The 18274-nt window shown below is 44.8% G+C and overlaps 1 protein-coding gene across 3 annotated transcripts in view; it reads left to right on the top strand.

The window, feature by feature from the left end:
• Positions 1 to 18274, top strand: part of dyrk3 (dual specificity tyrosine phosphorylation regulated kinase 3) — a 49050-nt gene that overhangs the window by 1244 nt on the left and 29532 nt on the right. For all 3 annotated transcript variants that reach the window (XR_006002684.2, XM_041891797.2, XM_041891796.2), the window contains one exon: positions 15579 to 15688. Coding sequence is in view for 2 of the 3 variants with exons in the window: in XM_041891796.2 (XP_041747730.1) it covers positions 15579 to 15688 (110 nt within the window). In the remaining variant the exon portion in view is untranslated. The remainder of the gene's footprint in view (positions 1 to 15578; positions 15689 to 18274) is intronic.

The raw sequence follows: 18274 nt of genomic DNA, 5'->3' as shown, positions 1-18274 counted from the left end.
TGTCCCTGAATTATTTGGTTTCTATGGTTCGAGACGACAGTTGATCATCTCAAATAGCCTGGGAGTCAAGGACTGTTGCTTACTTGAAAATACACTACATGACCAAAAGTATGTGGACGCCTGCTCAACGAACATCTCATTCTAAAATCATGGTCATTAATATGGAGTTGGTCCCCACTTTGCTGCTATAACAGCCTCCACTCTTCTGGGAAGGATTTCCACTAAAGGTTGGAACATTGCTGCGGGGACTTGCTTCCATTAAGCCACAAGAGCATTAGTGAGATCGGGTAATGATGTTGGGCGATTAGGCCTGGCTCGCAGTCGGCGTTCCAATTCATCCCAAAGGTGTTTGATGGGGTTGAGGTCAGAGCTCTGTGCAGCCCAGTCATGTTCTTCCACACCAATCTCGACAAACCAGTTCTGTATGGACCTCGCTTTGTGCTGAAAAAGGAAACGGCCTTCCCTAAACTGTTGCCACAAAGTTGGAAGCACAGAATCGTCTAGAATGTCATTGTATGCTGTAGCATTAAGATTTCCCTTCACTGGAACAATAGGCCTAGCCCGAACCATGAAAAACAGCCCCAGACCATTATTCCTCCTCTACCAAACTTTACAGTTGGCACTATTTCATTGGGGCAGGTAGTGTTCTCTTGGCATCCGCCAAACCCAGATTCGTCCGTCGGACTGCCAGACGGTGAAGCTTGATTCATTACTCCAGAGAACGCGTTTCCACTGCTCCAGAGTCCAATGGCGGCGAGCTTTACACCACTCCAGCCGACGCTTGGCATTGCGCATGGTGATCTTAGGCTTGTGTGCGCCTGCGCGGCCATGGAAACCCATTTAATGAAGCTCCCGACGAACAGTTATTGTGCTGATGTTGCTTCCAGAGGCAGTTTGGAACTCCGTAGTAAGTGTTGCAACCGAGGACAGAAGATTTTTACGCACTTCTGCACTCGGCGGTCCCGTTCTGTGAGCTTGTGTGGCCTACCACTTCACGGCTGAGCTGTTGTTGCTCCTAGACGTTTCCACTTCACAATAACAGCACTTACAGTTGACTGGGACAGCTCTAGCAGGGCAGACATTTGACAATCTGACTCGTTGGAAAGGTGGCATCCTATGACGGTGCCACGCTGAAAGTCACTGAACTCTTTAGTAAGGCCATTGTACTGCCAATGTTTGTCTATGGAGATTGCATTGCTGTGTGCTCAATTGTATACACCTGCCAGCAACAGGTGTGACTGAAATAGCCAAAACTACTAGGTCCCCCCCCATCACTCACAGGCAGACAGGTAGCCTGAAGACCCAACAGTTTAATTATTTAGTCTAAGACGTTGGGCGAGGGAGGTTCTAAGCTGACATATTAAATTGTTTTAAGATGGTCATATTATGGATCATTTGGCTATTTTAATTTTAGGACCCCTTTAGGTATCCCCCAAAAATATAAAACAATTATTTGATAAATATTGATTTTTGCCTTTACTACTAAAGCCTGTAGAAACACATTGAATAACATTCAGAAATGGCAAAAAGGAAAGTCAAAAAATGAATCATTAGAAACAAGGTTTTGAAGTGTCTGCCCTAACTCTAGGAGATATAAAAACAACTCAGAAAATATATATACAGTGCATTCGGAAAGTATTCAGACCCCCTGACATTTTCCACATTTTGTTACGTTACAGCCTTATTCTAAAATTGATTTATAAAATGTTTTCCCTCATCAATCTACACACAATACCCCATAATGACAAAGCAAAACAGGTTTTTAGAAATGTTTGCAAATTTATTAAAAAAAATAATAAATGAAATCACATTTACATAAGTATTCAAACCCTTTACTCAGTACTTTGTTGAAGCACCTTTAACAGCGATTACCGCCTCGAGTCTTCTTGAGTATGACGCTACAAGCTTGGCACACCTGTATTTGGGGAGTTTCTCCCATTCCTCTCTGCAGATCCTCTCAAACTCTGTCAGGTTGGATGGGGAGCGTCGCTGCACAGCTATTTTCAGGTCTCTCCAGAGATGTTTGATCGGGTTCAAGTCCGGGCTCTGGCTGGGCCACTCAAGGACATTCAGAGACTTGTCCCTGACTAGTCTCCCAGTCCCTGCCGCTGAAAAACATCCCCACAGCATGATGCTGCCACCACCATGCTTCACCGTAGGGATTGTGCTAGGTTTCCTCGAGACGTGACGTTTTGCATTCAGGCCGAAGAGTTCAATCTTGGTTTCATCAGGCCAGAGAATCTTATTTATCATGGTCTGAGAGTCCTTTAGGTGCCTTTTGTCAAACTCAAAGGTGGCTGTCATATGCCTTTTACTGAGGAGTGGCTTCCGTCTGGCCACTCTACCATAAAAGCCTGATTGGTGGAGTGCTGCAGAGATGGTTGTCCTTCTGGAAGTTTCTCCCAGCTCCACAGAGGAACTCTGGAGCTCTGCCAGAGTGACCATCGGGTTCTTGGTCACCTCCCTGACCAAGGTCCTTCTCCCCCGATTGCTCAGTTTGGCCGGGCGGCCAGCTCTAGGAAGAGTCTTGGTGGTTCCAAACTTCCATTTAAGAATGATGGGGCCACTGTGTTCTTTGAGACTTTCAATGCTGCAGACATTTTTTGGTACCTTTCCCCAGATCTGTGCCTCGACACAATCCTGTCTCAGAGCTCTACGGACAAATTCCTTCGACCTCATGGATTGGTTTTTGCTCTGACATGCACTGTCAACTGTGGGACCTTATATAGACAGGTGTGTGCTTTTCCAAATCATGTCAAATCAATTGAATTTATCAAGTTGTAGGAACATCTGAAGGATGATCAATGGAAACAGGATGCACCTGAGCTCAATTTCGAGTCTCCTAGCAAAGGGTCTGAATACTTATATAAATAAATGTTTTAATACATTTGCAAACATTTCTAAAAACCTGTTTTCACTGTCATTATGGGGTATTGTGGGTAGACTTATAAAAAAAAAAAAAAAAAAAATATTTTCATTAATTTTAGAATAAGGCTGTAACGTAACAAAATGTGGAAAAAGTCAAGGGGTCTGAATACTGTCTGAATACACTGTATATTCTTATTTGTATTTTATTTTTCCAATTTCCCCTTTTCCCATTTTATTGTATCACAAAGTGTAATGGATTTCTACTATGGTTCAGTTGGGAGCGGTAATGCAACATATTGGATGCCCACCGCCGTTAAACTCCACCGAAGAGGAATGGGATAGAATTCTTCGTCAGGCAGAAATTAGTGTTTGGATCAGGAAAGTTAATAATTTGATTAACATTCTGCCTTTAGAGCTTGTGAGATGACATTTTCCAAACAAATGTAAGGCATTAATCTTAGACTGTGAATCAGAGGTATCGCAGTCTTATTGCCAGGCAGACCAGGGCTCGAAGGTGACCTTTTTTCTCTAGGGGCACTGGTGCTCCCAAATTACAATTTTAGGTAGCACAGCAAAAATATTTAGGAGCATATGCCCTCAAATGGTAGCACTGTAGAGCCCTTCAGACTATGATGTCATAATAGCTTTGATCAGTTCTATTCAGTCGAGGGTAAACAAGTTGTTTTCTGACAGCTGCAACTTTTGTGTCCATCGATCAGACAGACACGAGACTCCCGCCTGTCTGTAAGTACACTACTCCAGAGCCCGTCAAACACTGGAACAAGTGCTGAACTTATGTTTGTTTGCAGGTCTTCGCATAGTATATTTTTAACTGGATTTTATTTTTATTTGCCATTTTTATTTAGCTAACTAGGCCAGTCAATAGTATCTCAGTAGTTCTGTAGGAACAGACAGGCAGTCTAGCCAGTTCTAGTTTAGATACCCGAGATGTATTACTGTGGAGTTGAGTCAGCTACAGTCTAGCCAGCTGTCTGTGTGTCTACGCTGTTAGTCGGGGTTATAACACATGATCTGACACGTTTGCAGAGTGTTTCCCTTCCCTGTCCCTCCTGGACCACCACCTCCTTACACAGACACGGGGTGTGTGTTTGCTAACTAGCTAGGTTTTTCCATAACAGTGCCATTCACGTGAAATTGACGTCAACCCTGTTGGTTTGAGTGGTGTTATGGGGTGGTTTCAGTAGTAATGTTTGGGGCCAGAGTGAATGTGAATACTGTGGGTAAAGTGCTGAACCCAAAGATTTTAACTCCGCTCTCATGCAGGCTGTGTGTGTGTACTTTACCCCCCCACCCCCCACCCAGAGCCCGTCTGTTGACACTGCAAGACAGAGGACAGGAGCCTGGCGACACAGCTCTGTGGGCTAACGCTAACTAACCCTACAGCTCTCTATGGGCTAACACTAGCTAACATAGATCTCTTAGGGCTAACGCTAACTAAACTGATAGCAACACACTGATGTCCGTTTCACTAACGCTAACTTAGCGACACAGCTATCTATGGGGCTAACACTAACTAGCTGCACAGCTCTCTATGGGGCTGACGCTAGCTAGCTACCTACCTGGGCGGCAGGTAGCTTAGTGGTTAAGAGCGTTATGCCAGTAACCGAAAGGTCGCTGGTTCTAATCCCCGAGCCGACTAGGTGAACAATCTGTCGATGTGCCCTTGAGCAAGGCACTTAACCCTAATTGCTCCTGTAAGTCGCTCTGGATAAGAGCATCTGCTAAATGACTAAAATGTAAATGTATGGGGCTGACGCTAGCTAGCTGCACAGCTCTCTATGGGGCTGATGCTAGCTAGATACACAGCTCTCTATGGGGCTGATGCTAGCTAGATACACAGCTCTCTATGGGGCTGACGCTAGCTAGATACACAGCACTCTATGGGGCTGATGCTAGCTAGATACACAGCTCTCTATGGGGCTGATGCTAGCTAGACACACAGCTCTCTATGGGGCTGATGCTAGCTAGACACACAGCTCTCTATGGGGCTGATGCTAGCTAGACACACAGCTCTCTATGGGGCTGACGCTAGCTAGATACACAGCTCTCTATGGGGCTGACGCTAGCTAGATACACAGCTCTCTATGGGGCTGATGCTAGCTAGATACACAGCTCTCTATGGGGCTGACGCTAGCTAACACAGCTTTCTATGGGGCTGACGCTAGCTTGATACACAGCTCTCTATGGGGCTGATGCTAGCTTGATACACAGCTCTCTATGGGGCTGATGCTAGCTAGACACACAGCTCTCTATGGGGCTGATGCTAGCTAGATACACAGCTCTCTATGGGGCTGATGCTAGCTAGATACACAGCTCTCTATGGGGCTGACGCTAGCTAGATACACAGCTCTCTATGGGGCTGACGCTAGCTAGATACACAGCTCTCTATGGGGCTGATGCTAGCTAGATACACAGCTCTCTATGGGGCTGATGCTAGCTAGATACACAGCTCTCTATGGGGCTGATGCTAGCTAGATACACAGCTCTCTATGGGGCTGATGCTAGCTAGATACACAGCTCTCTATGGGGCTGACGCTAGCTAGATACACAGCTCTCTATGAGGCTGATGCTAGCTAGATACACAGCTCTCTATGGGGCTGATGCTAGCTAGACACACAGCTCTCTATGGGGCTGACGCTAGCTAGATACACAGCTCTCTATGGGGCTGATGCTAGCTAGATACACAGCTCTCTATGGGGCTGACGCTAGCTAGATACACAGCTCTCTATGGGGCTGATGCTAGCTAGACACACAGCTCTCTATGGGGCTGATGCTAGCTAGACACACAGCTCTCTATGGGGCTGACGCTAGCTAGATACACAGCTCTCTATGGGGCTGACGCTAGCTAGATACACAGCTCTCTATGGGGCTGATGCTAGCTAGATACACAGCTCTCTATGGGGCTGATGCTAGCTAGATACACAGCTCTCTATGGGGCTGATGCTAGCTAGATACACAGCTCTCTATGGGGCTGACGCTAGCTAACACAGCTTTCTATGGGGCTGACGCTAGCTAACACAGCTTTCTATGGTGCTGACGCTAGCTAGATACACAGCTCTCTATGGGGCTGATGCTAGCTAGATACACAGCTCTCTATGGGGCTGATGCTAGCTAGATACACAGCTCTCTATGGGGCTGATGCTAGCTAGACACACAGCTCTCTATGGGGCTGATGCTAGCTAGATACACAGCTCTCTATGGGGCTGACGCTAGCTAGATACACAGCTCTCTATGGGGCTGACGCTAGCTAGACACAGCTCTCTATGGGGCTGACGCTAGCTAGATACACAGCTCTCTATGGGGCTGATGCTAGCTAGATACACAGCTCTCTATGGGGCTGACGCTAGCTAACACAGCTTTCTATGGGGCTGACGCTAGCTAGATACACAGCTTTCTATGGGGCTGACGCTAGCTAGATACACAGCTCTCTATGGGGCTGACGCTAGCTAACACAGCTCTCTATGGGGCTGATGCTATTTAAGATTGCTCTCTTAGGGCTAACACTAACTAACCTGTTCAAACCAAATTCAATTGTATTTTTATTGGTTTGGGATTTTTATAATTTTACTCTCAATATTACAATTATTCAGAGGAAACAACGAAAAGGGATGTTCTGATGTCAAGACTTAAATCACCTCAGAACGTTTTTTGACTTCTGGGAGAGAGAAAAACAAACATTTTAGATTTTTTAGTGTAGTTCCCCTTTAATTGTGCATCTAGGAAGAGAGGAACGTGTCGGTCTAGTGACCTTTCTGCTGTTAGGCCTACTGCTGCAGCACATGTCATGGCAAGAGTTTGCAAAACAATGGCCACCCAATTGAAACAAATAATCATGATATAGTTCTGTCAGGTAAGCCTACTTTGCAGTTAACATTTAATTGAGAAGGTTTTCGGGGAAAATCATTAGCATCGCTAACTGGCTACATACGGAGTGATAGGCAAACACGTGCACCATACAGACAGACAGGCAATATTGCTAAAAATTAATTGAAAGATATTGTGTTATGTTAGTGGGATAATGTCAATGTGGCTTTGATTGGAAAATAGCCGGGATCTTTGAAACAGCTTGTGATGGAAAAATGCATGTACTTTCAGAATTGATTGGCGAGCTACTTCTAGGTGGGCTGCGGACTACTGGTAGCTGGGGATCTACCTGTTGGAGACCCCTGGTCTATGGGTTAATGCTAGCAGGAGAATTCCTCATCTCTCTATTAGCTAATGCTAACTAGCCCCATAGCTCTCTATTGGCTAATGCTAACTCCACAGCTCCCTATGGGCAAATGCTAACTTGCCCTACATCTCTATGGGTTGGTGATAGCAGGCTAAATCTAGCAGGCTAACCCCACAGCTCTCTATGGGTTAACGCGATTACTAGCATGAACCGGCTAACCCCATTCACAGCCCAGACTGGCTTAGCCAGGTGCTTAAGGTTGCCAGAGAGCCAGTGTTGCTGAAAGTGGTAGGCCTATTATTGGCTTATTAATGAGGCTAGCAGATGCTACTATGACGGCAGCATCTTTCCGCTTGTCTGTCTGTCCACCATTTTGTTCTGTCCATCCATGTCGAAGTGTTTCGTTCTGACACAGGTGTGAATAGAAATAGAATCATTAATACGGAAGGGATCTGATAACCGGAAAGGGTCTGATTTATGATATGCCACAGTGTGTGACCTTAGACCTGTACACAGAGGAGGTGCTATTGGAGGGGGAGCTACAGGCCTGGAATTTCGTGATTTTAGGAGTAAAGGCCATTTGGCCTTTAACCCTTAGCCTACAATTTCTGCAGCCCCCGGGGGAAATCTAATTAACGTAAGAAAAAAAATCCCCATCAAATACTGTCTGTTTATGCTGGAGATATCTGTTGTTTTGCATGGGGCTGCGTCTCAATCCTCTGATGTGGCCCTTTTTAGCATCTGTGGTGAAAGGTGACAGAGCTAGAGCGGTGTTTGTCAGACCATGAGACATCCTGAAAATGGGTCTTCTCGCGAAAACGTCTGTAGCCTCTCGAACGGTTTGGCCTACGAACTGCCACTCTATGGAAAGATGAGACTCACGAACACAATGGTGTTCTCCGTTTTGCTCTACGACCCCCACAAGCGTCACAGGACTCATCTGAAGTTGGTACAGCCGATCTGCCAACTTCTGTCTGTAGCGTCCGAACAGTTTGGGCTACACACTAATATGACCCCTCTGTGGAAAGGTGAGGCTTGTTTTGCTCTAGGACGCCCACAAGCCTCACAAAACTGAAGTCTGAAAGTCCCCGGTACCAGTAAAGAGGTGCCCGATCTGCCAGGGCCCCAAGGCCATCTGCCAGGGGGACAAGAGAAACATAACTGTATGTAAATGTACATAAATAATGATGCTACTTGTCGAAGTGCAGGTGATAGCCTAGGTGTATTGGCTACAGCCTGTCAGACTGATGCTGACAGGAGAGAGGCGCCTGAAAATCTAACAAAACTTTAAAGCAACTTTTAATTAATCAATGTTTGACAAATATAATGTAGGACCATTATTACTATCTAGAGGCTTGATTCTGTCGACATACTCGAGGCACTGTTCCTTCCGATAGGAGAGAAATGCCAGTGCCTGCAACATCGCCCACCTTGCAATCTGAACGGACGCAGTTAACATTTTGAAACTGTTTAACCATAAACATAATTGTTTAAAACCTAAAATGTTTTTTTTGTGTCATTTTACGAGGCATGTCTTACCGTGTTCCTACCATAGGAATGTTAATGGGATTCTTTTATTAACACTTCCTCATATGTCATTGAAACCAGTATTTCTCTCAGGATCTCAGGTTCGTTGTCCAGCAGCCAAAGACACAATCCTAGTCATATTAATAACCCAAGCTAGGTCCTGTTAGGTTGATGTGTGTTTGTCTTGAGGTGGTTAGTAGTGAAACTGGAGCTAGGTCCTGTTAGGTTGATGTGTGTTTGTCTTGAGGTGGTTAGTAGTGAAACTGGAGCTAGGGCCTGTTAGGTTGATGTGTGTTTGTCTTGAGGTGGTTAGTAGTGAAACTGGAGCTAGGGCCTGTTAGGTTGATGTGTGTTTGTCTTGAGGTGGTTAGTAGTGAAACTGGAGCTAGGGCCTGTTAGGTTGATGTGTGTTTGTCTTGAGGTGGTTAGTAGTGAAACTGGAGCTAGGGCCTGTTAGGTTGATGTGTGTTTGTCTTGAGGTGGTTAGTAGTGAAACTGGTCTGCTGTGAGGTAGAGCTGTGTGTTTATCATTCAGGATGTCAGTCAGTGTGTCAGTTAATGTCCTGATCTTCTCTCTTCCACCTAGCTGTTACTTAGGTCTTCTATTCATTAGCCTACCAGGATTGTTCAGGTCTTACCAGGATTGTTCAGGTCTTACCAGGATTGTTCAGGTCTTACCAGGATTGTTCAGGTCTTACCAGGATTGTTCTGGTCTAGGTCTTACCAGGATTGTTCAGGTCTTACCAGGATTGTTCAAGTCTTACCAGGATTGTTCAGGTCTTACCAGGATTGTTCTGGTCTAGGTCTTACCAGGATTGTTCTGGTCTTACCAGGACTGTTCAGGCCTTACCAGGATTGTTCTGGTCTAGGCCTTACCAGGATTGTTCTGGTCTAGGCCTTACCAGGATTGTTCTGGTCTAGGCCTTACCAGGATTGTTCTGGTCTAGGCCTTACCAGGATTGTTCTGGTCTAGGCCTACACTGAGTGTACAAAACCGTAAGGACACCTGCTCTTTCTATGACAGACTGACCAGGTGAAAGCTATGATCCCTTATTGATGTCACTTGTTAAATCCACTTAAATCAGTCTAAATGAAGGGGAGGAGACAGGTTAAATAAGTATTTTTAAGCATTGAGACATGGATTGTGTATGTGTGCCATTCATAGGGTGGATGGGCAAGACAAAAGGTTGAAGTGCCTTTGAACGGGGTATGGTAGTAGGTGCCAGGTGCACTTTTCTTTGTCAAGAACTGCAACGCTGATGGGTTTTTCAAGCTCAACAGTTTCCCGTGTGTATTAAGAATGGTCCACCACCCAAAAGACATCCAGCCAACTTGACACGACTATGGGAAGCATTGGAGTCAACATGGGCCAGCATCCCTTTGGACAGGGCTCAAAATTAAGGGCGTCCCAGGGACAATACAATTTAAAAAAATTGTTTCATCTGTGATATTTTGGTTAAAAGATTAAATTAAACAATATACCAAATTAGTTCTTACTAGTAATACATTTATTGTTTTAGGAACATTACAAAGCATGCTCAACTGTTTTTTTGTGTTTTGTTGGTGTAATTTTAACAACAACAAAAATATTTGGGCTGGTAAAAAAAATCTGAGTGGCTGGTAGATTTTTAAATATACCTGCCACAGTGGCTGGTGGACCAAAAAAAAAGTAAATTTTAGGCCCTGGCTGTTAGCAAGTGGGGACTGAAGAGGGAAGGGGAAGCAGAGAAAGTGAAGGCTGGGGCACACACACACAAAATTGTATATTGTTGTTTAGTGGGGCAGCTGGTGGTGGAATGGAATGTCTCTAACTGAAGTGTATTCAGTAACCAGTTCACAAAATCAAATTAAATTTGTCACGTAAACATGTTTAGCAGATGTTATTGTGGGTGTAGCGAAATGCTTGTGTCCCTAGCTCCAACAGTGCAGTATATCTAACAATTCACAACAATACACAACCTAAAAGTAAAAGAATGGAATTAAGGAATATATAAATATTAGGATGAGCAATGTCGGAGGTGCATAAACTAAAATACAGTAGAATACAGTATTGACGTGACTTACTTTAATGTATGACTGTTATTTATCAAATCACCTAACTATGTTTAATTGTCACTCGATTAAATTAATAATGTAACAATTAACTCATTAGGAATTTGGGGCACCACGGAAGAAGTTGTTTAACGAGTTACCATCTCCTGAATTAAACTCTTAGAAGATATATATATATATATATATACACACACTACCGTTCAAAAGTTTGGGGTCACTTAGAAATGTCCTTGTTTTCGAAATAAAAATCTTCAGTTTCTTGGCAATTTCTCGCATGGCCCGATTTCTCAGAACAAGAAGAGACTGACGAGTTTCAGAACAAAGTTCTTTGTTTCTGGCCATTTTGATCCTGTAATCGAACCCACAATTGCTGATACTCCAGATACCCAACAAGTCTCAAGAAGGCCAGTTTTATTGCTTCTTTAATCCGCACATTTTTCAGCTGTGCTAACATAATTGCAAAAGGGGTTTCTAATGATCAATTAGCCTTTTAAAATGATAAACTTGGATTAGCAAACACAATGTGCCATTGGAACACAGGACTGATCGTTGCTGATAATGGGCCTCTGTACGCATATGTAGATATTCAATTAAAAATCTGCCGTTTCCAGCTACAATAGCCATTTACAACAATTAACAATGTCTACACTGCATTTCTGATAAATTTGATGTTATTTTAATGGACAAAAAAATTGCTTTTCTTTAGAAAACAAGGACATTTCTAAGTGTCCTCAAGCTTTTGAACGGTAGTGTGTGTGTGTGTGTGTGTGTGTGTGTTATATACCGATAAGTCACTTATTAAATAATTACCTCTTATCAGTCTCATTCTGAACGTCACATAATCTTTGAACCTGCAAGAAACTTAACCTTATTGATGAATCAGCAATACACAAATTGGCTTAATTATTGATTTACTAACTAAATAATAACACAATACAAACACACAGGTTATTCATTACTAACGTAATAAAATGAAAACAGGTCCCCAGTGGACTGGACTAACAATAGCATGAATGCTTGGGTAGAAGGAGGGTCAGAGTGGAAGGGGGAGACAGAGATTCAAACTATCGTGGTTACTTAGGAAACTACGTTCACGGAAATACAAATGCTTAAAACCCTAATAATAATCGCTCATTCGGATTAGAAATGCAACATGTATTTACGTGTAGCTGTCCTTGATAGTTGAGTTGATGATGTAGGACTCTGGTTTACTCACCAGAGATCCCAATGTCCTTGGTAGAGTTTCTGGTCATAGTCGTGGTTAGAATTGATACTTCACATGTACCAGCGGTTGTCCTTCCCAACTCGTGTCTTTAGTGAAAGTTCTCTAGACGACTATACATGCCAGCTGCAGACTGAGATGATAAGGTCTAGTGCATTGTCTTCTTCTTCACCTCGTGTAGAGGTTGAGAGTTTCAGAGTTTCTCCATTTGAAACGTGTGGACTAACGTCTCACGTTTTCTGGTCTTTCTGATCGAACCATTTTGTAACGTGTAGCTTCAGCTTCACGCTTCTTGGTCTTGTAGAAATTCAACCATTTGCAACGTTTAGCTCACGCTTCACGTCTGCTGGTCTTGTAGAGTGTCAACCATTTTAAGCCGTGGGCTTCCTGGTCTGAGGTGAATTTGTTTTTCAAGGCTTTTTATGCACTCCGGGTAAAAGGGGTGTTACATCATGTTTGTGCTCATCTGGGCGTGGCCGCTGACTGAGAACAAATCAATATGGAAAACAATCATCTAATCTAAAATGCTAAAATCACATTTGTTTTTTTTCACAAAAGTATTATTATACTTAATCATTATTTTATACAACAATTAGATGCAAACCTCATAACTGGGAAGTGTACACCCCCGGAGATACAGTTATGTTGTTCCACAGTCTTTAATTACATCACAACATAGTAATGAATTCGACATGATTGTTCTTTATGTCCCAACCACATTCTTTTAAGTAGGAATATTGTTTCATTATCCACTTTTGGATGTTGGCGTCTTGGCGGGAAGACTTCCTTTGTCTCACAGGGAAATTCCCTCTCCCAATACTGCATTGCACGGAAAAGAAAGTTTCTGCTAGGAATTTACAACCGGTCATAAAGCTGACCCCCCCCAGGAAAGGGGGTGTTCAAACCTTTGCCTAGCCGGCATATTTGATCCTCAGCCCATGAGGGCAAGTCATGACAGTATATACATATGAGATGAGTAAAGCAAAAATATGTAAACATTATTAGAGTGACTAGTATTCCATTATTAAAGTGACCGGTGATTTCAAGTCTATGTATATGGGGCAGCAGCCTCTAAGGTGCAGGGTTACGTAACCGGGTGGAAGCCACCTAGCGATGGCTATTTAACAGTCTGATGGCCTTGAGATTTAAGCAGTTTTTCAGTCTCTCGGTCCCAGCTTTGATGCACCTGTACTGACCTCGCCTTCTGGATGATAGCGGGGTGAACAGGCAGTGGCTCGGGTGGTTGTTGTCCTTGATTATCTTTTTGGCCTTCCTGTGACATCGGGTGCTGTAGGTGTCCTAGAGGGCAGGTAGTTTGCCCCCGGTGATGCTTTGGGCAGACCGCACCACCCTCTGGAGAGCCCTGCGGTTGTGGGCGGTGCAGTTGCCGTACCAGGAAGTGATGCAGCCCGACAGGATGCTCTCAATTGTGCGTCTGTAAAAGTTTGAGGGTTTTAGGTGCCAAACCAAATTTCTTCAGCCTCCTGAGGTTAGAGGCGCTGTTGCGCCTTCTTCACCACACTGTCTGTGTGGGTGGGCCATTTCAGATCGTCAGTGATGTGTACGCCGAGGAACTTGAAGCTTTCCACCTGCTCCACTGCGGTCCCTTCGATGTGGATAGGGGCGTGCTCCCTCTGCTGTTTCCTGAAGTCCACGATCATCTCCTTTGTTTTGTTGACGTTGAGGGAGAGGTTATTTTCCTGGCACCACACTCCCAGGGCCCTCACCTCCTCTCTGTAGGCGGTCTCGTCATTGTTGGTAATCAGTGCTACTACTGTTGTGTCGTCTACAAACTTGATGATTTGAGTTGGAGGCGTGCTTGGCCACGCAGTCATGGCTGAACAGGGATTACAGGAGGGGGCTGAGCACGCACCCTTGTACGGCCCCTATGTTGATCAGTGTAGTGGAGGTGTTGTTTCCTACCTTCACCACCTGGGGGCGGTCCGTCAGGAAGTCCAGGACCCAGTTGCACAGGGCAGGGTTCAGACCCAGGGCCCCGAGCTTAATGATGAGCTTGGAGGATACTATGGTGTTGAATGCTGAGCTATAGTCAATGAACAGCATTCTTACATAGGTATTCCTCTTGTCCAGATGGGATAGGGCAGTGTGAAGTGCGATGGCGATTGCATCGTCTGTGGATCTATTTGGGTGGTAAGCAAATTGAAGTGGGTCTAGGGTGTCAGGTAAGGTAGAGGTGATATGATCCTTAACTAGCCTCTCAAAGCACTTCATGATGACAGAAGTGAGTGCTACGGGGTGATAGTCATTTAGTTCAGTTACCTTTGCTTTCTTGGGTACAGGAACAATGGTGGACATATTTAAGCAAGTGGGGACAGCAGACTGGGATAGGGAGAGATTGAATATGTCCGTAAACACTCCAGCCAGCTGATCTGCACATGCTCTGAGGACGCGGCTAGGGATGCTGTCTGGGCCGGCAGCCTTGCGAGGGTTAACATGCTTAAATGTCTTACTCAGTTAACATGCTTAAATGTTATCCTCAAAGCGGGCGAAGAAGGTGATTTAGCTTTTCCAGAAGCAGGACGTCGGTGTGCGTGACGTGGCTGGTTTTCCCTTTGTAGTCCGTGATTTGTCTGTAGACCCTGCCACATACGTCTCGTGTCAGAGCCGTTGAATTGCGACTCCACTTTGTCTCTGCACTGACGTTTTGCCTGTTCGATTGCCTTACGGAGGGAATAACTACGCTGTTTGTATTCTGCCATATTCCCAGTCACCTTGCCATAGTTAAATGCGGTGGTTCGTGCTTTAAGTTTTGCGTGAATGCTGCCATCTATCCACGGTTTCTGGTTAGGGTAGGTTTTAATAGTCACAGTGGGTACAACATTTCCTATACGCTTCCAAATAAACTCAGTCACCATATCCGTGTATTCGTAGATGTTATTCTCGGAGGCTACCCGGAACAAAACAAACTTGAAGCGTGGATTCCGATTGGTCAAGGTAGTGTTGAATAGTCCTTATCATGGGTACTTCCTGTTTGAATTTCTGTCTATAGGAAGGGAGGAGCAAAATGGAGTCGTGATCAGATTTGCAGACGGGATGGTGGGGAAGGGCCTTGTAGGCATCCCGGAAGTTGGAGTAGCAGTGGTCGAGTGTTTTAGCAGCGCGAGTACTACAGTCAGTGGTGATAGAACTTCGGTAGCGTTTTCCTCAAATTTGCTTTGTTAAAATCCCCAGCTACAATAAATGCAGCCTCAGGATATGTGGTTTCCAGTTTGTTCTCTCAGATATATTGTGTATATATGTGGTTAGCATGTTCAATTAATACATTATACTTACTAATAATGTTATGGACGTTTGTTTTCATTAAGATGCAAAAAGGTTTTTATCTTAAATTACAGAAATACACCAATTAAAAGCGCTGCAAATGATCTAGACCCATGTTGGTATATCAACACGTTAAAAAAACATGTATTTTAATTTTGGGGAGGTTCAAGTTCAGTTTGGGACAGTTGAAATTGAACTTTGGGATGGTGAGGAAAAAATGTGACGCGAGTTCTGCCTGTGGAACGCTTTCGACACCTTGTAGAGTCCATGCCCCAACGATTTGAGGCTGTTCTGAGGGAAAAGGTGTACTCTGTGTATCTGTTACTGTTTCAATATGAGAGCTCTTGTAAGACCAATTTATTTATTACTAATGTGTCTGATATATTGTCAATTAAGTTGTTCCAGAGCGTGACCTCTGACCTGTGTTTCCCCCAGCGCGTCATGGCGACGGCCTCTATGACTCCTACATGAGAGCTGACCACCCACTGAAGGAAGAAGCAGACACACACAGTCCCGCTGGCCTGCCACCGATACCCAAACACACTGTGAGTACACACACAGACACACACACACACACAGACACACACACACACAGACACAGACACACACACACACACAGACTAGTATTTGGAAATGACCATGGGATGGTTTTTCAATACCATTGAAATTAGTTATTTGAAGTTTTTTTAATACAATTTTTTATATTTGGAGCTACTTTTTAAGTAAATACCTGCAGTCAACGTCACGTGTGCAATACGTTAGGCGATAAAGCAGATTGCGTTCTTAATTTCACCTGTCACATAATTTGTTCATGATGAAGCTTACCGGTAGTCCACAGTTTCACCTGTCACATAATCTGTTCATGATGAAGCTTACCGGTAGTCCACAGTTTCACCTGTCACATAATTTGTTCATGATGAAGCTTACCGGTAGTCCACAGTCACGTGATGTTTTGTTTACAAGCACACGACAAAGCATTTCACTGTTAGTCTCCACCTGTTGTTGGGAAGGACCCGTCAGGAAGCATTTCACTGTTAGTCTCCACCTGTTGTTGGGAAGGACCCGTCAGGAAGCATTTCACTGTTAGTCTCCACCTGTTGTTGGGAAGGACCCGTCAGGAAGCATTTCACTGTTAGTCTCCACCTGTTGTTGGGAAGGACCCGGCCAGGAAGCATTTCACTGTTAGTCTCCACCTGTTGTTGGGAAGGACCCGTCAGGAAGCATTTCACTGTTAGTCTCCACCTGTTGTTGGGAAGGACCCGTCAGGAAGCATTTCACTGTTAGTCTCCACCTGTTGTTATGAAGGACCCGTCAGGAAGCATTTCGCTGTTAGTCTCCACCTGTTGTTATGAAGGACCCGTCAGGAAGCATTTCACTGTTAGTCTCCACCTGTTGTTGGGAAGGACCCGTCAGGAAGCATTTCACTGTTAGTCTCCACCTGTTGTTATGAAGGACCCGTCCAGGAAGCATTTCGCTGTTAGTCTCCACCTGTTGTTATGAAGGACCCGTCACGAAGCATTTCAATGTTAGTCTACACCTGTTGTTAGGAAGGACCCGTCAGGAAGCATTTCACTGTTAGTCTCCACCTGTTGTTAGGAAGGACCTGTCAGGAAGCATTTCACTGTTAGTCTACACCTGTTGTTAGGAAGGACCCGTCAGGAAGCATTTCACTGTTAGTCTCCACCTGTTGTTATGAAGGACCCGTCAGGAAGCATTTCACTGTTAGTCTCCACCTGTTGTTATGAAGGACCCGTCAGGAAGCATTTCGCTGTTAGTCTCCACCTGTTGTTATGAAGGACCCGTCAGGAAGCATTTCACTGTTAGTCTACACCTGTTGTTAGGAAGGACCCGTCAGGAAGCATTTCACTGTTAGTCTCCACCTGTTGTTATGAAGGACCCGTCAGGAAGCATTTCGCTGTTAGTCTCCACCTGTTGTTATGAAGGACCCGTCAGGAAGCATTTCACTGTTAGTCTACACCTGTTGTTAGGAAGGACCCGTCAGGAAGCATTTCACTGTTAGTCTCCACCTGTTGTTATGAAGGACCCGTCAGGAAGCATTTCACTGTTAGTCTCCACCTGTTGTTATGAAGGACCCGTCAGGAAGCATTTCACTGTTAGTCTCCACCTGTTGTTATGAAGGACCCGTCAGGAAGCATTTCACTGTTAGTCTACACCTGTTGTTAGGAAGGACCCGTCAGGAAGCATTTCACTGTTAGTCTACACCTGTTGTTGGGAAGGGCCCGTCAGTCAGCATTTCACTGTTAGTCTCCACCTGTTGTTGGGAAGGACCCGTCAGGAAGCATTTCACTGTTAGTCTCCACCTGTTGTTGGGAAGGGCCCGTCAGTCAGCATTTCACTGTTAGTCTACACCTGTTGTTGGGAAGGACCCGTCAGGAAGCATTTCGCTGTTAGTCTCCACCTGTTGTTATGAAGGACCGTCGGAAGCATTCACTGTTAGTCTCCACCTGTTGTTATGAAGGACCCGTCAGGAAGCATTTCACTGTTAGTCTCCACCTGTTGTTGGGAAGGACCCGTCAGGAAGCATTTCACTGTTAGTCTCCACCTGTTGTTATGAAGGACCCGTCAGGAAGCATTTCACTGTTAGTCTCCACCTGTTGTTGTGAAGGACCCGTCAGGAAGCATTTCACTGTTAGTCTCCACCTGTTGTTGGGAAGGACCCGTCAGGAAGCATTTCACTGTTAGTCTCCACCTGTTGTTGTGAAGGACCCGTCCAGGAAGCATTTCACTGTTAGTCTCCACCTGTTGTTGGGAAGGACCCGCCAGGAAGCATTTCACTGTTAGTCTCCACCTGTTGTTGGGAAGGACCCGTCAGTAATCATTTCACTGTTAGTCTCCACCTGTTGTTGGGAAGGACCCGTCAGGAAGCATTTCACTGGTAGTCTCCACCTGTTGTTAGGAAGGACCTGTCAGGAAGCATTTCACTGTTAGTCTCCACCTGTTGTTGGGAAGGACCTGTCAGGAAGCATTTACAGTGAGCTCCAGAGGTATTGGGACAGTGACACATTTTTTGATGTTTTGGCTCTGTACTCCAGCACTTTGGATTTGAAATGATACAATGACTATGAGGTTAAAGTGCAGACTGTCAGCTTTAATTTGAGGGTACTTTCATC

The sequence above is a fragment of the Coregonus clupeaformis genome, chromosome 12 (genome assembly GCF_020615455.1).
Source record: "Coregonus clupeaformis isolate EN_2021a chromosome 12, ASM2061545v1, whole genome shotgun sequence".
In the NCBI taxonomy this organism is placed as follows: domain Eukaryota; kingdom Metazoa; phylum Chordata; class Actinopteri; order Salmoniformes; family Salmonidae; genus Coregonus; species Coregonus clupeaformis.
This window is presented reverse-complemented; position numbering and strand designations above follow the sequence as displayed.